The 21,530-nt window shown below is 40.7% G+C and overlaps 1 protein-coding gene across 1 annotated transcript in view; it reads right to left on the reverse strand.

The window, feature by feature from the left end:
* TENM2 (teneurin transmembrane protein 2) overlaps window positions 1–21,530 on the reverse strand; it is a 613,414-nt gene that overhangs the window by 17,519 nt on the left and 574,365 nt on the right. The window contains exons 16-24 of the mRNA XM_031060588.1: window positions 21,156–21,275; window positions 18,927–19,188; window positions 18,006–18,273; window positions 16,732–16,875; window positions 14,997–15,246; window positions 12,065–12,085; window positions 7,966–8,198; window positions 6,359–6,513; window positions 4,990–5,864 (exon numbers count right to left, since the gene is read on the reverse strand). Coding sequence (XP_030916448.1) covers window positions 4,990–5,864; window positions 6,359–6,513; window positions 7,966–8,198; window positions 12,065–12,085; window positions 14,997–15,246; window positions 16,732–16,875; window positions 18,006–18,273; window positions 18,927–19,188; window positions 21,156–21,275 — 2,328 coding nt within the window. The remainder of the gene's footprint in view (window positions 1–4,989; window positions 5,865–6,358; window positions 6,514–7,965; window positions 8,199–12,064; window positions 12,086–14,996; window positions 15,247–16,731; window positions 16,876–18,005; window positions 18,274–18,926; window positions 19,189–21,155; window positions 21,276–21,530) is intronic.

Consider the following 21,530-nt stretch of genomic DNA (forward strand, 5'->3'; position numbering starts at 1 on the left):
CTTTCAACATGGCTTTACAATTAAAACACCCAGAAACCTCAGACTAGGCCACCTGAACTGTACAGCACATCTAAAAAATTAAGACATGGATTGGCTCCTCAGTTAAAATGAACAAAATAGATGACTTTCAAATCCACTGCAAATGGTTGCACCCACTCAACTGAATATTGGGGAGGAAGGAAAAAATTACCTGTGGAGCAACAAGCCTTACCAGAACCAATGGAAGTATTAGGCAAAGAAGGAAATCAATAAAACAAAGCATCATGCAACCTAAAAGGGACCAATAACACATTGTGTTCATTTAAGTGGTTCAGGATCAAAGAAAGATTAAGCAACATGGTTTTCCTCAATATAGTCACAAGTTTCTCACCACAGATACATATATATTTATATATAGATATATTATCAGATCAGCAAGATACTGAAAAAAGAGAATATGTTGAGATAATCTATGAAAGTGGGTTAAGTTGACATTAAGTCTTTATAGAGGTCTTCACAAAAAATATTGAAAAGCAGTCCAAAAGAATAGCTAAAGAAAGAACTTGATCCAGCCAAGCATCTGTCTTGCAGGGGAAAATAAAAAGTACAAAAAATGGACAATTTCAAAAATCTTAAAGGTTAATAAGGCCCCTTAAGAGTCTGTATGTGGTGTGTTTCATGATGGGCAGAATGAGGAAGAGAACACTTGGATGTCCAATCTTACAGCACAGGCAGTGTTATTTAGGACAAACTAGAAAAAACTATGAGTGTCTCCAGTGTGACTCTGTAGCACTCAGTGAACTTCCAGAAAAATGGTTGATGAAATTCCCCATCAGCAAGTATATTTTAGGCAATGCAAATGAGACATTAATTTAAAGTTTTCATTCACATTGCTGGGTTTTTAATTAACCTAGGAAAAATTCCTGGGGATTGCTGTGGGCTACTCACTGGAAATCTCTATTCAAAGTGTAAGGGCAGTTTAAAAAGTAAATATGGATGTGGATGTACAGAGATTGAAGCAGAAAAATGAAAATATTCCAGTGTTATTTCAATAAATGATTGTTTTACCCCTGTCATGGGGTGTGTTTCCCAGTGCTGGTCACAGCTTTGAAAGCAGCAACAGTAGAGATTAAAAGGGATTATAAGCAAGTGATGGATACACTTAACAAAATACATACAAAAGTACTCTCATTGAAGATCTGCAGACCATTTAGATTATGAGTTAGATGTATAAAGATTCATTAAAATTCACTACTTAAATGATATATACACACTCCGATACTAATATATAAAGAAGGCATTTCTTTATACATTTGTCCACTGTATCAAAATAAAATCTTATTTAAAAAAATACTTCAGAGGTAAAAAAAATTAAAATGAATATACAGAAACCTGTGACATATTCCTGAGGTTTTTTTTAAATTTATGTACTATATGAGAGCAAGTGCTCAGTAGAATACAACACCCAGATATTTATCTGAATAATAAGAATAAACTATATATTAATTAAATGATTATGTACTTATCTTCTTCATCTCATGAACCTGGGTCTAATGAAGTAAAAAACCCAAAATTTGCAATGAAAAATATAATAATTGACCTGAAGTCTTCTTCAGAAGCAGTCTCTATCTATTGCAGTCTGTGACACAGCTTCAGCCTGGATGAATCAAGTCTGATAAGGCAACCTTTATATTTTCAAATGAGGTGGGCTCTGGGTACTCTGAAATTCCTGAGCTTTTGTTACTGACTTCAGTTAGAGTAAGGCTTCATCCCAAGTTTTTCTACTAATAACATTACAAAGGCAAACAACTTTTCTTTATCCTTGTACCTTAAAAACCAACAAACAACAGCATCTCCCCACTGCTACCTCACCAACTCTTTGCTAACTGTGACCCAGACCCCCCTGCCAGCAGGCAAAGGTTTCCAGGACAGCTCTGGGTGACAGAGGCACAAAGCTGGTGGCTGTCTCTGCAGCCTGATGGCTCTGAGCTGCCCATGGCCACACCCATAGCTCAGCCTTGGCCATGGGACACAGCTGAGCACTTGGCACCTTCTCAGGTAGCTACAAACATCTGTGCATCCCTTCAGTGGGCTTGTGACAGCGCCCTGAGGGCTGCTGTCCCCTGGCCACTGCTGTGGCACTTCTATTCCTCAGGCAATTTTTATGAGCAGCATCCCAGCCTCAGGTTTGAGTCGTGCTCCTGACAGCTCGTGGGTGGAGCAGGAAGGGCAGGGCCATATCCAGCACTGCAGAGAGGAGGAACAGCAGCTTCTGACTTAACACAGAGCTGGGCAAGGCACAGACCCACACACATTTACATACAGCCCTGTTTTCTCTCCCTTTTAAAACTGACTCCAGAAAAAAACTGTAGCACTCACTCAGGATGCTCCCTAGACCGAGAGGAATACCACTGGGAGCTGCTTCAAAGATCTGTGCTTCATGCCCAAGCCAAGCTTAAATTACCCCATGTGAGCCTGCTGGTAGCTGTTGTATTATTGAAGAGCCTTGGCTGTTCCTGCTGCAAATGAGCTGCATGCACGTGCACAGATGCTATCTATAGAATTCACATATGGAGTGTGCACACACACAAACCAGCCTGTGTCTGCAACTCTCTGCTGATGCAGATGCACACCTAGACTAACTGTACAAATTTAATTCTGAGACCATTTTCAGGGTAAAGTTGAAATGTTAAAATCCAAAATTGAGAGGAATATACCCAATAAGATAACACGGCACTTCAGTGCCTGGTTGATATAAATGCACTGACATAAATTTTTCATAGGAACTTTAGCTCATGTAGTACTTTACCACTTAAAAGACCTCTGTTCTTTTCCAGTTCTGCTGCCATATTAACAATTTTGACTGCTGATTATGTCTGTATGAATGCATGAATGTAACTGCACAGAAAACTATTCTATTGTCCTTATAAACTCTCATTGGCTGAATACTTCTTTCATCTTCAATTGATATTAACTTAAAGCTACCAAAAAAAATTGCAGAATGATGAATACAGAATTTTCTCTTAGGAGCTGTTTCAAAGAAAAAACAGAAACCAGAAACCAGTACTGAGTGACTGTGGACTGTGATTGTTTAGGTTTGTATATTCAATTTAAATAATATATTCAATTTGAATAATGTCTTTATGGCTCTCACATCTATGGGCTCTATGCTTATGAGAATGTATGTACAAATCTGGGAGAAATTAGTTATTTCTGCTGCCTCATCAAAGTTACTAATTATCTAAGACGGTACCTCAGGCTGTAATATTTAGATCTAAAGATGGTATTTAACTTCCACTGACCTGAGGCAAAGGTTGTGCATCTTTTCTTATTTGATCTTGGAAAAAAATCTGCAGCACTATGTACACATTAAATGATATTTTCACCTGATCTCAGTAAGATATCAAAGCCCCCACCTTCTGTATTTCCTTAGGAATCATAACAGAATTTTTCTAATAAACCATGTTAACTTAGCACTTGGAGTGACTCTCAGACACCAGTTATACCAGTTTTGTAACCAGCAACTTTCTGATGACTTTTTTTTTAATGTTTTATGGATTTTCAAGTAGAGTTTTAAATTAATTTGCTATTTAGTTTATAGTGTTTTGAGAAATACCCAATTTATATGACTGCATCTTGAGCTACCTATTGAGGAAAAAAACACAAAAAAACCTTCCTAGAAGGGCATCCACATCTCATCAGCAATAATATGAAATTTATTCTGTCTAGTCCAGTGAGCTTTTAATTGAGCTTATAATCAGCAGGTATCTCCTTCATGTGATCATGTAATTGAACTATTTGTGGTGAAGAAATAATTTTTGCCAAATATGAAGGAAAAGAAGCCCCTGCCCAGGTGAAGGCCCGGGCTGGAGGAGAGCAGCGAGCAGTTGGGCACGCAGGGCCCCACGAGAGGGCACTGCTTTCCTTCCAAAGGGAACTGTGCAGCATCCCTGCTGTGCAGGGCAGGCATTCCCAGCACACTGAGCACAGCTCCCTCCATTCCTGCATTTCTTACATTTTCTCTGAACAGAGGAAACAGGTGGCCAAGCTGAATGCATCAATAAACTAAGAGGTGTGTGCCATTGCTAGGCTGTGACTTGAAAATAAGCCTGCCTTTTGAAATTAAATATAAAGCTTATTCCTATTTTCTACTCACTGATTTGGGTAATGATATTTTTTAATCATTAACTGATTCAGACAAAATATATGGCATCATACTTGCCATACTTAAATATATTTTTCAATATGTTATTTAGCGTCTCTTTTTAATATTTTTTGATCAAAAAATGGCAATGAGACTACTAAGAACAGGATAAATATTAATAAAAATTGGACTAGTTTTTCTAGATTTTTAATATACTTCTGAACCTCATATCTTCAGATGAATTTCATTTAAAGAGGAAGTTCTGTCTATTTAATCTATATGCTCATGAACACCAGTGTGCTTTTGGGTTATCTACAAATTATGGAAGTTACACCAGGGGTCTGACAGATAGCTGGGGATCTAATTTCCTCACTTGTCTCAGGAATGAACAATCATTGAAGTTAATCAACATTTTAACAACCATGAGTAATATATGAGGCTGAACAGAAAGAGAGATAATTGCAGTTCCAGAAGAAGCTGCAGCATGAGGGTTCCTAGAGAGAGCAGCTCTGTGGGAGCTGCAGGGGAGTGCTGGGCTGCTCTGGCTGTGGGCAGCCGTGCTGACCATGAACAGCAGCTTAACTAAGCCAGGGTTCTGGCCATGGCACACAGCCCTCTGTGCTGGGTGGGAATGAGCTGCCCCAAACTCAAACCCCAGGCAGGGATTTAGGGGATCAGTACCCACCCAAAGGACGCCATCACAAAGCCACTTAACCATTTCCAGCATCACCATGGACTGAGGCACAACGGCCTTACTCAGTATCATTGAAAAACCTAAAACAAATTGCAGCAGGGTCAGCCTAGGGCCTACTGACTACCATTTGAAAAAATAAACGTACGCTTAATATATCCAAAAACATTCTTACTCATAAAACGTTGTCCATCCTGTTTCATCACTCTTCGTTGCTAAGAGACCACTGTTTCCATTATATGTCATTAATCCGAGCTCCAGGGTCTGAGTTGAGACCAGCTTGAGTCCCCCATTGGTGCCAACAGCTAGGGTGACAATTTGATTGTCCGGCATCAGCAGGTGGCGGGGCATCCCGCTGGCGTCCCGGCGCACCTTCAGCGAGTTGCCGTTGTTGTCCATCACCTCCGTGACATCGTTATCGCTGCTATAGGTGAAATTGTACAAGTACTCCCCAGTAACGAGGCTCAGAGTGTACTGGTGAATCCCATCAGCATTGAAGACATACAGCTCCTGTTCTCCTGGAGATGCAGCTTCATATTGGTTAAAGGAATTAAGAACGGGCCTGTTTTTACTGACAGCCCTAATGCGGATATTTCCGAGATCAGCTATGTAGATGGTACCATCTGGGGCCACAGCTAAGGAAGATGGTGAATTTAAGATGGCATCAGTGGCATACCCATCATCCCCAGCATAGCAATTACAGTTGACATCATTTTTGCAATCACAGTCTGAAGCTGCCCCTGCAAGAAGGCATATTTCTCCATTGGTAGTTACCTGGCGTAGCCGATTAATTTTTTTTTCATCTGTCTCACTGATGTAAAGAACTCCTGTGTGTGAGATGGCAATGGCACTGGCTGATTCAAGTGCAGAATGAATAGCCAGTTTGCTAAGAGAGTAGTCTATACCAGGAACCTGGCAGTGCATGGGGCGTCCAGCAATAATGCTAACTTGATGGTTTTCTGTGATCCGTAAAATAACATTGTTCTCTAGGACATAAAGGGAGTTGTCCATGGGATTGACAGCGAGATCAGTAGGCCACTCCAGCCGTACCTATGAGTTGCACAAATTATTACTGTAAAACTCGAAACTGAAAAGTACACTCCTAGTGTTTAAAATTCCACGTGTAACAACAGCAAATTAGTGAGGGGTTTATCAGTGTAAATCATGAAACCAAGTCATGAACGGCAACTATTTCAAACAATGATTTTGTTTTTCGGAAATATTAAAGCTACGTGCAGTTGTAACTTTGGCTAATTGCGTTTCTGTGCAAGAATGAATGCCACATTGTGGAAGCTCTACAATAATTACAGAAAAACAGGCAATTAAGACAATAACTCCCATTATCTCAACCTTATTTCTCTATAGTTGCATAAATAAACTGTGTTAGCCACAGTAAAAAAGATGGTTCACTCATTTCAGTAACAAATCAACTACGTTATCATCTTGTGCTGCATAATGCATTTCTTAAGTGGCCAGGCAGTTACCCAAAATAGATGCCCATCTCTTCTAAGGCAGAGAGGAAAATAAATGCAGTAAGAATCTACCTGGGTGACATCCATGCTAGAATCACAGCTGAGAGGTCGAACAGCAGTTAGGTCATTGGAGCCCAGCAGGGTTGATATAATTCCGTTCTGATCCACTTTTCTAATCATAGTGGCATCAACAAAATACATGAGTCCATACTTATCCACTGCAATTCCTGCAAATATAAAACCCAGGCATCAGTGCAGCAGTGAGGCCCCTGGCTTCAAGGCAGGCTTTGTCTTGTTTACAAGATGGTGAATTTCGTTCACTTCTCCTTTTCCTTCCTCCCTCTCAAGCTGAGCACAGGTCCTGGAACCCTCCAACAACCCATAGTTTTGCCACAGAAATGGTATCAAGCAGGTTTGTCCTTCAGGGCTTTAAAAAAACTCACAGAAATCCCCAAATACGCCAAAGACCAGCAGAACGCATCAGCTTATTTCTAGATTCAAGCTCTCTGATATATTACATAAACCCAGTTTAAAACTTCTCTTCTAATTTTACTCAGAAATTTGAGGCATTCCTTTCTTAATCTGAAGAATCTAATGAGGATGAAGAATTTTTAAAAAATCTTTTAAAATATCTCCAATTTTTTTTGAAAACTAAGAGGACATTGTATTATTTCTGGATGGTTTTTAAATTCTTTGACCTGTTGCAGTGAAAATACAGAAAGAACCTCTGGTGTTTCCAGATGAAGACACAGGGGTTGCCAGCCTATAAAAAAAGGGAAGGTTCAATGCCTGTCACACTGTGAGTCCTTAGAGAGGAAAGGCACAGAATGGAAGGCTGCTCCCTTGGAAGAACAGACAGATGCTGCTGCCAGTTGGGAAAGAGGGCAGCCTTTTTCTCACTTGCCTTTCCTTCCTACTTTGATTTGGTGCACTGCCTTGTCCATTTCTCAGGCTGAAAACAGAATATTGATCTAAAAAAAATTCTGTCCTCAAGTGGTTGCAGTGCTCATCCCACTGGGCAGTGAGAGAAGATTCAGCTTCATCTTTTTAATTTCTATGTGTTAACAGAAACTACTTCCTATACAGAGAAACTGGAATTTCCATTTTATGATCATCTAGTTATTTTCAGACACTGAAAAAACTCAAAGATGTTTGAAACACATGGCAATACACCTGATCATTTCATCCTTACAATCAAGACAAAACAACAGAGAAAAAAAAAGCCCTAAAAAGAAACACATCCCTAAATCTCTATATCATCTTGAAAACCTTTTGTCAAAAATTAGAAACCGGAAAGGGCAAAAATCCTTTTATTTTTTTCTCTGACTCTGAAGAAAAAGGAGATACATGGAGGAAAAACTCAGAGAAAAGCCACAGCAAGCAATTTCTCTCCCCAAAGACTGCACCTCAAACAGTAATCAGTTTCCCAGTTCACATGCTGGCTTCTTGGAGTGAGCGGTACCCTGCTAATTTGTGTTCTGTTCTCCTTTTGCAGCACTCACTGCCGGGGTAATAAAGTTTGCTTTAACTAAACAAAGCACGAACACTTGCCAATCCACTGTAATTAAAGCCCAGAATAAAAATCACCGAGCAAGGAGTGATTTAATTGCCAGATAATTATTTCCACATCCAGCCTAGCTGCACGCAGTCATTCTCTCCGGCTTCTTTTCCTCCTTTACCTCGAGGGCTCATTAGGGTTGCATCCACTGCCTTCCCTCCATCCCCACATCTGGCTTCATCAAAGGGCAGGCACTGCTCTCCTGTCCCTGCCACCACTTCAGAGTTACCAGCAAGGTCCTTCGTGCCCGTGAGGGACTTGACTTTGTAAATCCGTCGGCTATTGGTGTCCGACACGTAGAGGGAGCCTGAAACAGGGTCCACGGCCAGATAGTATTTATGAGCAGGATTGTTGCTTTAGAGAAAAAGAAAGCATAAAACAGAAACAGCTGAGCAGTCTAGAAACTTCACAGGCTTTCAGAGCTTGGATACTCATCAGGCACAGAAAGATCTGGAAAGAAAGTCTGACACCTTTGTTCAGAGGTGAGGTCTGAAGGACCATCACCTGAGGACCTGACTTGATTAGGGCCTGGTCAGTGCTCAGAGGGATTGTAATTTTAAATCTCACTCATCCTTCTACACTGAACCTTGCACAGCAGAGCCCAATAAGCCAGAGCTGCACAGCAGTCTTTCCTCTTGATCTCTTTAGCCCTTTAGATCTGCTCCAGGTCAATTCTCTTTGGCTTATCTGTTTCCCCCCTCCTGCTACCTTGTTTAACTTCCTTTGGAAGCAGAAGTCATAGGAGTAGGATCAAAGAATCAGCTTCTGAGTTACTCAGATTACGCCACAAGATTTGTGAGGTCTTGTATAAATAGGAAGCAGAGGCATAACAAATTTATTTCTAAAGCAAATTTGTTCTCATTCATTCTTATCAAGAATCTCATTTACAGCAGATGAAGTTGGTTATATAACTAAAACCAGAGACCCCAAGTGTCTGACTTTAACTCCAAACTTTCTGTTATTGAAAAACTGGTCCTCAGTTTGTGATTGGAATGGGCGCTCATATGGAAATCTACTTCTCTTCTGAAATATATGTTTTTTGACAGCTTGTCACATTTTGGAACTACTTTAGCAAATCATCTGCAAATTGAGAAATGTCAATCTTCACAATATATATACATTCACACACACAGAACTGCAGTGCAGAAATATTTTCAAAATCTTGCCTGGCTAGTTTTACTCAGTTTATTTGGATTTTAAGCATGATGAGAATTTTCCAGCCTTTGGAGCCTATGGGTGAGCGTAAATAAGGTCAATGGTGGTTTCAAAGCATAGAAGACAAATGAAGACGGAAGAAAAAAAATGAAGGTTACTTACCAGTAACCAGAGATATTTGCCTCCAAATATCCACACTCCTAGTTTCATGTGGCAAAAGTGCCCATCTCCAAGAGTGAGGATACACAGAGGTAAAATATGATGGATTAAGCCATTTCTTGAGCAGAATCGCTGAAACTATCATAAAGCCACTTTCGGCAGATGGATCCATCGGCACACCAAGATAACTGTGGCCATGTGGTCATGACCAGATTTGAGGAGGCCCCAAAATATCACTTTCTACAGTTATTTCCCTCTATGCCAGTCTTTGACATGCCATGGGTTTAGGTCTATAATGGTTTGTTCTAAGACTGTAGAAAGTAGGACGGAGATTGGTTGGATCTCAATTCAGTAGGCAGAGGCAATACCATCTGCTGAAGTCTAGGAGTGTAGAAATTAGAGATGAAGAAATACAATAAACAAAAAAAAATACTTGGCAGGTTTATTTCATGCATGGATCTCAGAGTACTTTAAAAAGATGGGTGTAGCACCCATTTTACAGAGGAGGAAACTGAGGCACAGAGAGGTTAAGTGGTGTAGACAAAGTTATGCAGGGAAACTAGTGACATGCTTGAGATTAGAGGACAATCTCATTATTCCCCAAGTGTGTCTCATTATCTTCAGCAGCAGACTGCACCTCTTCACTACACTCTTACCACATTCCTTCTCATCCCTCCAAAATAATGCTCAACCTTTGCAACATAGAAAAATAGCTCTTTCCACTTTGTAGATTCCTCCAGTCTCCCGGGTATCTGAGCCATACAAACATCTGCACGTTAGTCATTGCTTCCAAACTCTTTCCAAACTCTGCTCTGTTCTCCCACCATGCTTTCCCCTCACACTGAAGAACACTCTGCTGTGTCACTGGTGCTGTGCTGTACCTCACAAACACACCCAGACTTAGCTCAAGGCTGCCCTGCAGCTGGTGCCTTTTGCATGGCCCTTGTGAAACAAGGCACATCCCCCACCCTGGCCAAATGGGAACCTGAGGCAGGCACAGCCAGGAGCTGGGCACAGGCTGGGGCTGGGCACAGACACTGCTGCTTGCACCTGGAAGGGAGGGGCCTGCTGGACTCAGTGGTGAGAGAGAGCTGCTCACACAGTGCCCAGGGGAGCAGCTGCCACCCTGCAGGAATGGAAGGGTCTCTTGTTTTACACATGGTTTTGCCAGGCTGTGCCCTCCTCTGCCTCCCCTCTGCCCTCAGCCAGCCCTAGGTGTGCCCAGGATGGGATAAGACATGAGTCAGGGTAAAGAGCAATGGCAGAACATGGGATATGGGAATATTCCCTCTCCTCTCCTGCAGTCATGGTGCACCCCTGAAGCTCACCCTGCCTTTCTCCTCTGGAATCTCCCTCAGGGCAGCTGAGCCAGGGGTCAGTCACAAGCTTTGGTTCCAGATCAGAGAGCAGCTCACTGGAGCTGCAGACCTACTCCATACTCCTCCCCTCTTTCCTGAAGTAGGTCAGGGAACAGATAGTGGAAAACTCAAAGCAAATTTTTGAGGGAATTTGATAGAAAATGACTGCTGGAAGGTAACATGCGCTCACTGTGCTCCCAAAGAATCGATAAGACTATTACCTCAAACAGGGATTTGTTTTATAAATGAGTACTCAATATTTCCTCAAACTGGCATCCGAGCAATTAAAGAACTCTGCCTCTCTTTTCTCTGCACCCTTGCAATCTTTCACTTGAATTATAGGAGGCCAAGGATTGTAACTTGCTTTAAAAGATTTTCCATGGCATTCAGTGTTGCTCAGAGGCCTCTGCCAATAACGTCTGTGCCTCCAGCCCCCAAGTGAATGTGTGGTCACCACCACCTGCAGCCTCACTCTGCTCTCTGAGGCAGCCTGGGATCCAGCAGCAAGTGCAGCTCACTCTCATTCTTCCTGTTCTTCTCACAGGTGCATCAAATTATTTTTCAACAGCAGCTTTTCTTTAAGCTTTACCAAAAGAGAAGCTGTCCAGAGCGAATCTCTAAGCAGATGGAAAATTAACTAGGCTTGGTTGAAGCAAATGAGAAGCCTCCAGCATCACCAAAAATCATTTGCAAATTGCGAATGAATTCATCCAGAAAAGAATAGTTAGGGGTGTTACTATGCCAGAATATATTGTTAAGGGGAAATGATCCTGTTTAGTCCAGACCATCTATTCCATCAACTTGTATCACAGAAATGGAAAGTATGGTTTAAAAAGGGCAATGCACAGGACACTATGAAACAGTTTACAAGAGCTCTTCATGTTCTTGCCCTTGATTTTCTCCAGGGTGAACATCCTCCCTGTCCCAGGTGTGGCATGACAGGAGGCACAAGTGTTTCCTACGCTGCAGCCATCCAGAAGACCTAGTGCTCTCCTCCTGACATCCAGGAGGGTCAGGCCTCCCTCCTGAATCTCACAGTGACTGCTTCTACTGGTTGCACACAGCCAGCCCCACAGGCTGGCTATTAAATGGGTTTGAAAAAAGAAATATAAACTAAATTATGGCAAAAGACAGCGGGTTCAGAAAATCATTAATGACCAGAAAATGAGTTTTTGACCTATATGCAGTCATTAGTGCTTTTGTGAACCTTTCTGGCATTTGTGAAAATGCTGTTGTAGTTTACCTTGACCATTTAGACCAATTATAGACAGCAGGGAGAGGTGTTTATCTAGAAGTTAGCTTGGGGTTCATTATACTTGCATTCTACTAGAAATTTCTAATTACTGTCAGGACTTACTGGCTGCTTTTTGACTGCATTTCGTAATTGCTAATGCTTATCATATTCATAACACACAATTAGCACATAAAAATGTTTCTATATATGGTACATGAAGAACATAACATTACACAAGAAGCACAACACAAAAAGCAAACACAATGAAGCAAACAAACCATATCAAATTATATGGGAAAGAGCTCATGTCTTACCTATGTTTAAACTCTTTATTTCTTTATAGAAAGGGAACAGAAGAAAAAAGAACAAACAGTTAGCTGAAGAATAGATGGTAAAGCAAACATAGTATTTGTTTTATTTTACAAAAGGACACAGGAGAAGATATCTCTTTTCAGCACTAGCCTCAGCTTAGTTTCCAGATGAAGAGTGACTGGGCGGGGTAGAGCTGCAAGCTAATTCCCTATAGGGTACCCCTGCCCCCACCCCCCTCCCGTCGTATTTAGGCAACTTTCTGAACACTGAAAGAATTTTCCCATGGAAATATGTGTAGCCTGGGGGCTAGGAGTGAGAGACACTGGCAGTTCTCTGAATACAGAACTGGGCAGGGGGAAGCACTGGTTTTGGATATTGTCTGCCAGTTGGAGGCAACCCCTTTAATCAAAATTGTTTTCCAACAGGCTATTTCCAGACATATTTTTACTATGCAGTTTGTTTTTCTCTCCTCCTAGTCTCTAAAATAATTGCTTTAAAGCAAGTTTGGTGTCTGTTTAAGCCTATCAAAGCCAATGTTAGGGTTAAAAAGCCCCATCTAAGTGAGCAGTAAGGTACTGTACAATGGGAGATAAACAGCATTAACTGATCCACAGCTTACTGCCCAGACACAAAGCCCAAGGAAAAGTGCTCTCTACTTCCCACAAGAAAATGAACACACTCTCCTCTCACACAGCATTTCACTGTGTTGATGTAATTTCCATTCAGGAATATGCACTGAACAGAGCAAGGAGGTTTGTGACTCCTGAGCTGCAGCACTCCAGGCACAGTCCCCAGCTTGCAGCCCCACGTGCAGTGCTGCAGCCCAAACTCCTGCTGGCCATTCCTTCACAAAGCACAGTGTGAAGGAAATATGTACACTGGGGTATCTGACACATAAAGGCACTCAAGATTTATAGGGGCTTATGTGAAACCAAAAGGACATCAGCTGTGAAATCTAAACTAAGCGATGTTTTTGGTTTGTAATATTTGAGGATGTACTGATTGCAACATAATCCAAACTACTTGATATGAGCTGAAGACTCTGCTCTCATTCACACTTAAATGCCTCAAATCTTCAAACTCTTACCCATGTAACTCATGCAGATTTCAAGAAGAGCAATGAATCACAATTACTGCTATAGATTGTGTTTGCTGGAATGGACCTTAATTCCCTTTAGAGGAGCGGGGGGTAAAAGACATCACAATGTAATCCTAAAGTCTGCAAATCCTAAAAATCTCTATGTCAAGTCCTTTGCAGCTGTCCAACAGCACTGACAATGCATCAGTTTCATTGTTAATTGCTTCTAGTTATAATAGAAGCTAAAGAAACTATGCTATGGAAAACAGACTTTCATAAAGGAGGAAGTGGACAACAGCAGATAAAAATCCATCTTCTATTTCTTTACTGATGTCCTTTCCAATTTTCCCTCACATGATGAGAACCCAAGCTCCCTCTCAATCTCCCTCACAGAGAGAGAAAGCAAAGTACTCACACTAATACTGTTGTAAATTTTGAGGCAACATTTTCAAACTTAAGGTAGGCTAGGAAAGTGTCACTGGCTGATATTGGTGAGGTGCATAAAAATGCATTATAAGAAATATCTGCATCTGAAAATGTTTCTCCTCACCTATAAAGCTGTAGTCTTGTTTATTAGAAAGCTAAAAAGAGCTGAACAACTTAGAAAAAAATAATTAGCATATTCTGTATAATGCAGAGTTACAGTGCATATTGATATAAATATTTATAGCAGGTCACACTTCCATGCCAGCTACCTTCTGTAGTGAGCTGCTAGCAGAAAGCACTGGATGATCCATGACTTTAAAAAAAAAATATAATGAGGCAGCCTGATGGTGTATGAGGTAGGTGTCAGAGAGTGATTTCAGAGTTGAATTGGCCTGAATCAGATCTCTTTTCTTTTCTATAGAATCAGAATGCACAATAGTGACATCAACAGAATGACATGAATGGAAGAGAGGTGTAAAATAGAGCTAGGCCTCCTATTCTTTAACAGTCAAATCATTTTGCACTTTTTCCCACTAATTAAAAACTAAATGTGGAAGCAGAGGAATTGCTTATTGGTCATATCATTAAAAAAAGACTTGTGACCTAAATTCACTCAATGTACTTTGCAGTTCTATCAAATTTCCAGGAGCACTAGTGCTGCTGCCTGAGTGGGCTCCAGGAGGGGCAGCAGACAGGGCATGCTATTTTTCCTAATTTTTCTGCAAATACTCAGTAGTGCTGTAAGTATAAGGTCAGTTACATGAGTTAGGGTTTGAAGCAATAGCTCTTGCCTCTCCTGCAAAAATGAAAAAAGGAGATGGAACAGAAATGGGTGAAGTGGTACATTCTACACTCATGCCTTCCCTATTAAGTGATCAAATCTTAAGGCTGGAGCAGGGCACGGGACAGGGGGAAAGAGATAAAATCTTAAAAAGAGTTCTGATGATGCGAAATGAATCTGTATGTCAACCTGAACTGCACTTGTCAACCTACAGAAAGAGACTCACAAGCATGGAGAAGAAATGTGAAAGTGGATCTCAAAACCACTGGCAGGAGAAGCTTCCCTCTGACCTCATGAGATTGTTACACCTCTGCCTGTCACTGTGGCTCAGTACCTAAGGGCAGTGAATTCTAGACTTTTCAAACAAAACTAAAAGATGCACTGAGGGAGGACAGAATCAGTGATTGCTAACGAGACAGAAAGAGATGCTTTGTACTTTCTGTACAAGTTAATTTCTGCTCTTAAGTCCTTCACTTTAGTCACTGCTCGGGTGAGTTACAGACTTTGAACTATGCATTTCTGTGCCCCATTTCTCCACTGGAATTTAAATAGGTTGAAAGTGACAATGTTTTTCAAAATTATAAGAAGTAATGGTAAAGGCTGATTTGAGCACAGGCTCCAGAAGCGAAGCGCTGAGGTGAAGCCTTACCTCAGCTCCAGTATGCTGGTAACATTCCTGGAGGGGAAGATACGCCGGATATAGTTAAAATCCCCCACAAAGAGACTTCCATCAATACCCACTGCCAGTGCCACAGGGGCCAAGAGCTTATTTCCTTCTGCCAGGCCATTGCAGCTCGGACAGGAAATGCTTCTGCGGCGCCCGTTCCCCATAATGCTGGTTATCACAGCTGGCTGCTGAGTGAGAAACTGATTTTCTCCGTTGCCTTTGTGCAATATACCTAAGGACAGAGAGGAGAAGAAGTGGTTATTACCACTGTTCATTGCAGGGGACTTGAGGCTGTCTTCTTTTCAACAGCTGCTTTTAAGGACTGTACATTGAAATGACTCTGGTGTTTGGTTTTTCAATGGTGCAAAAAGAGCAGGAGGATTTTGCAGTTGTAAAAATAAAGGTGTAACGAAGATTCAGTGTTAAAGCCTACACACATACACACCCACAGACCCAAACCTACACTCAAAGAGTCCTTTGGTATTCATTATGAAAGAAAACCCTGCCACACAGCTCTGGCCTGGGACAGTGGTTTACATGGTTTCTGAGTGGGTGGAGAAGAGCAGTTCCTTATTTGTGTCTCACTCCAGTTTCCTGTATCATGTTTTTTTTGGAATTCTGTGCCAACCTTACTGTTCTCTTTCCACCTCTCAGTCCTTCACACTTTTTAAATGGAAAATGAAAAATGAGAAATGGAGGAACCAGAGAAAATGAGAGCTCAGAAAATGAAAAGATAGGAGAAAGACCAAGCTCCCAGAAGGGCTGCTAAGGATCAATGATAAAAGGCAAGAGGGAAGCTGGTAGTACAGATCTCTATTAGACTTCAAGAAAATACCTTCAAGATAGGATTTATCTGCAAAATATTTGTTCAAAGAGCAGACCCCTGCTCCAAGAAGGGAGAGGATTTTCTGACAGTGTGACCATATTCTGTGTCATCAAAAACTGTGGAAATCTGGCTGGAAACTTTCAGCCTCATGTTCTTGTGGGAATGAAGTTGTATGACCCTAGCATAACTGGCTCCCCACTGGTGGCAACACTCTCTGTGGGCATGTACTACCCAAATGTGGATCCACTGCCCAGCACTGGAAGTGAGTTCAAATAGCCTGATCTTGCCAATTCTGAACAATACTTTACATTTATTAAGCAGAAATACATTTTGTTATTTGGTAATGAGCAGCAGGAAGGCAGCAAATGACACTTTGCAGGGAACAAATAAAATGTATGCTGAGCATTCAGCTCCCAGAGTTGTTGGTTAAATACAAAGATCACAAAGATTCAGCTCAGGATATGGGAAGACCAAAAAAAAAAGTGAGGAAAAAACAAACAGGTGACTAATGAGAAAGGCAAAGGAGACTCAGTATCTTGTCACAGACTCATACTCCTTGTAAGCTGCATCTCAGGTTAGGGGGAAAAGGAGGTCAAGCAAAAGGAACCAGGAATAGATGTGGTTAACATGAGAAAAACAGGGGAGACAGAAAGATATTGCAGGGGAATAAATGAAAAACAGAATAGAGGATAAAGATTAGGACTTTAAGGAATTCAGCCAGTGCAGAACAGTAAAAAATGTGTTAAAATTGTACAGAAATTTTCTGACAACTGAAATATGCCTCACACCTTAGTGAGCTAAAGATGAAATAAAAAGAGTGGAGATATTGCAAGTATAATGCAAATAAAAACTCCATGTAGGACAGCAAACACAAAGAATTAACTAACTCACCACTCTTGACATTAAGTACATGATGTTTATCCAGAGACCATCCTCCTAAGTTTGAGGGATCCAGTTCAAATCCTTGCAGCAGTGCTGTCCTCTTCTCCCATAAAATGAGACTGGGGCAAGTCTCATATTCAAACCCCACAGACACTGAAATGAAATAAAATCGAATATACTTGCTGAACAAACACTGAATTAAATGTCCAGAGCATGAGTATTCCAGTCCCCCAGCCCCCTCAAGAAGATGGAGTGATTATATTCCTCACTTTTATTCTACAATATTATCTTCAGATCTTTGACTAGACACAAATTTAAAACTTCATTCACATGTACTCTGCAGGGATCTGATCACTTCTATTTTAATAGCTCACACTGGGAAGTGATGGGTTTGCTGAGAGGAGAGTGAGAAATAAAATTTTTAAAATATAGTAAAATTTTATTAAATAATTAAAAATATCAGATAGCAGGACAAGATAAATTCTTAATTTGCCAGATGTCCACAGCATTTATTTAGCATATTCATTTTACATACTATATACCAAAGGACAGTGAAAACTTTGTGTGCATTTAAGCACAATTACACAGGAAAGCAATATCCCATGTAATAAGATAAGAAAGTGAAACTATAGCAAAGATTAATTTAGAAGTTATAGAAAATAATTAAGATTTAAAAAAAAAAAGCTGCTCTTTCCACACTGGCACAGCTCTGATGCTCATTTTTAACACTGCTGTATTAAAATTATTCAGACAGTCAATGAAAACTGAAAAATATTATGATGATCACTCTTCTTCCCACCCACTAGAACCAAGCTAACTAAAAATAGCTGTAGAACTACAAGACTGAACAGCATTAGAGGAACAGCATTTTCATTTCAAATGTGTTATACCACAAGAGACTACAATAAGGGTATGCGTGAAAACCCAAATGCACTGCAGACTGCCAGCCAGTCCAGCACGAAGATCATTTTATAACTAAAGAAAACAAAATTATAATGATGGATTAGGTTTCCCCTAAGTTCCTGTGGCCAGTTTTTCCTATTGCCTGGTCTAAACCTTCTAAGTCAGGTACTGAGCAGGAAACCCAGGCACGCTGATGGAGTTTAGACCCTCTGAACATGATCTTGAATGTGTAAAAGAACCATAATGCAAAGATAAATTGTGTCAGGGAGACAAGAACTGTTCAGCCTACATGTGCTCCTCTATAAGGAAGTTTGCAGTTTTCTTATTTAGAATTATAAGTGTTGCTTGGAAAGTCTTGGAGCTTGTGTATGTTGACTTACCTACAGCATCTGACAACCCATAAACCTTCTGACCATAGGCATCTGTTTTGTCCCAGATAAATGTATATGCCAAGTTGGGAGATGCCTGAAATGATTTTTGGAACAAATGCCCTTCTACTGCTACCATCAAATGAACTTTGATCAGATTGAGTGGCACCAGTGTCTGAGTCATGATGATCTTCAGCAAGGATTTGTATCCAGCAGTGCGGGAACTCAGGTAGCTGAGCTTTATACTAGAGCCAGGGATCTCAATTTCTTCATGAAGAACCTGGGAAGGAAAGACATCAAACACTTCACATTAATAATTTTTTTTAATGTATCACCTTGTGTATTCTTCTGAGCTTATTCTTCTGGGAGTGGATGTCCTCAAACCAACACAGTTCAGCTGACATTTCTGACAAATAATGATTTGGTGTCTGTGTACACATCTTTTTAAGAGCTCACTGCTGGCAAAAGGGCAAATAAGCACAAACATTTTTTACTGCAAGTTATATGCAAGGGAAACATAAGAAATATCGTAGGAACCCACAACTTCCACTAACAGTATAAAGCCTAACTGAATACAGCAGTGAAAAAATCGCAGCAATAGTTTGCCCTTGTCCTAAGTAAGAAATAAGGAAACAGTGTGTGGTCAGCACCACATGCCAAGCCTTGCAAAATTCTCTTGAAACACCTAAGCTGGCAACTGAAATACACAGATACACTTGATATGTTGTATGATAATGGGAGGGTGCAAGGTGATCAAAGATAAATGTGTCCGGGTGACATAAACCTACAGCCTTCATTAGAAAACCTGGTACCTGTCAGAACAAATGCAGCTCTGCAGAGACATTTGCTGTAGCAATTGCAGGGGACATGTGCTCAGGTCAGAACTGTCACCTGCCCACTGATTTCCCCACCCTGCTCACTCACTATTCTTACCTGGGTTTCGGGCACAATGGGATTGCGGCTGGGAGCGTCACTAAAGAAAGTTGAAAGTGGTGATGAAATGATGACTGGGTCAGGACGGACAAAGCCACTGAGATCACAGCTGGGAATGGAGTTCTCCTCTGTCTTCATCACAAGTGTGTCCATGGCATAGAAGCTGTTCCATGGCAGCCACACTGTCCTTTCCTGGCTCATGAACGGGGCCCGCTCAAAGTGCAGTGTCAGGGATGCTCCACCATTTGCAACCAAGTCAAACCTAGAAAAGTGTGGCCTTTAGAAGTGACAAGACTGAGTAATTCCAGTAATCACATTCCTGGCTAATGAGACAGCTAAAGAGGCATACCAACAGTGATGGGTGTTTGTCTGGTTTTGGCTGGGATAGAGTTAATTTTCTTCCTAGTAGCTGGTGGAGTGCTGAGTTTTGGATTCAGGATATAATGCTGATAACACAGGGGTGCTTTTATTATAGCAGAGCAATGCTTACACAGAGTCAGGGCCTTTTCTCCTCCTCACCCCATCCCATCAGGGAGCAGAATGAGAGCCAGGAGGGGACACAGCTGGGAGAGTTGATCCCAACTGAACTGAGGGATATCCCAGATCATACAGTGATATAGTAATATACAGTGATATATAATTGCCATTATATAAACTAGGAGAAAAGCTGCTCAGACCTGGCTGGGAATTAATTTATCTTTCTGTTATTTTCCTCTTTACTACAGTTTTTATAATTATTATTCCAGTTATTTAACTGTTTTTATCTCAATGCAGGATTTTTCTTACTTTTACCCTTATGATTCTCTCCCCACATCACTGGAGATGGGGAGAGTGAGCAGACCATGATTATGTTTTAAATGTCATAGTTCCAGTGATCAATAATGGGATGTGAACCTCTGGCAACTAAACTGCTGAAAACCAGCCAAGACAAGCAATGATTTGAAGTCACTTGGACAAAGCTCATTCCGATAAAATTATAAATTCTGTATTAAATAATTTAAAAAATACCCAACAGACAAACCACTACATTTACTATTACAAGTCACCTTTATACAGAAACAGCAGAGAAGCCAAGTGCATTCTGAGCTGGACACTGAATTATCCCTTTCCTAAAAGATCCTGTCCATCACACATAGAATGGGACACATGGCAGTAAAAGAATAGTAATGAGAAATGTTCTACAAGAAAGAATTCCTCTCCCCAAGATCTATAATTTTTCAGAGAATTTAGGTGTTTACTTCCAACCCCCTACACAATCACAGCAGTAATGTGGAGCTGAGCAGGCATTTCAAACCTGGCTTAAATGAGAAATGCTTTCAGGTTGTTCTGACAACAGAAACTGGCATCATTTTTTTAATGTAAATGCTGGCAACGTAACAAATTACTCAGTGACATCAATAATCTATGCAGATTTAAATATAGCTCAGCTCACCATTTACTGCGATTTTAAACCACTGAAATCAAGATTACACTTTTATTATAACAGATTAATATTCTGAAATTATGGAACTTAAATACTCCCTATAGTTCAGTTGACTCCTATTAATTATATCAATTCCATTGTTTTTATGCAAGACCAAGATAAAAAGGCAAATGTTTACAATGCCTGTGTCAGATAAACTGTTTTAGTTACTACAGCCAGTAAACCAGATAAACCATGACACAATGACTTTTGTTTATATGAATTTGTGTGCATTTCAAATAAGCTGATACAAGGGGAGAAAAGCACTTTTTTGCACAGCAGGAAATTGTCTAAATCTATTCAATTAGAATCTTTTGATTACATTCTACCCTGAAGAAACTCAAAAGAGAGTGTCTCTTCAAAAGCAAAGAGAAACAGAAGGGAAATTTTAACAAAATATACTATTCTATAATAATGCTTTCTTTTTTTCCTAGAAGTGTTAGCCTGCTCTGCATTTTAAAATAAAATATTTCTTGTCTCAGCTGGATATTGCTGTAGCCCACAACTGTTTTCATAGATACAGAGCAATTTATTTGAAAGGAGTGTGCCTGCTAACACGTCATTACCAGAAGTCAGCCTGTCCGTATTTACATGCAGTTAGTATTCAAAATGCCGTGTGAAAAATTACTTTTGTGTTTACTTAATAGCTCTTTGCCCTGGGAGGAAGGCAATGCCTGGTGCCACATGGTTCCATTAGATCACACCATCTGTTAATCAGCAAAGACACTGCACAGCACACAGGGGCTCAGGGGAGCAGGGACACTCACGTGCCATCCTGGCGAGTGATGGTGTAGCCGTACTTTGGATACTTGACAAACGACACGTTGACCCCAACTAGAGGAGTCCCATCTGTAGTCACCACTTGGCCTCTTATGAGAGACACAAGACTGGAAAAGAAAGAGAATTAAAGGTATTAAAGCTAATTACAAAGAGAGGTTATGTCATTTATAAGGGAAGTATTGGAACACCTGTACCTCATTTACTCTAAATGCGGTTTACTCCAAAGGGTTTTAGAATACTGAGGGACCACAATATTGCCCAGCTCCCTCTATATACCTAAATCAAGAAAATGCTTGTTTATGCAGTGAGAAGTGTACACAGAATGGCAGTCAGTGCTTTTCTTGCCTAACAAGAAGGGTTTG

This window comes from Geospiza fortis, unplaced genomic scaffold (genome assembly GCF_000277835.1).
Source record: "Geospiza fortis unplaced genomic scaffold, GeoFor_1.0 scaffold413, whole genome shotgun sequence".
Lineage (NCBI taxonomy): Eukaryota > Metazoa > Chordata > Aves > Passeriformes > Thraupidae > Geospiza > Geospiza fortis.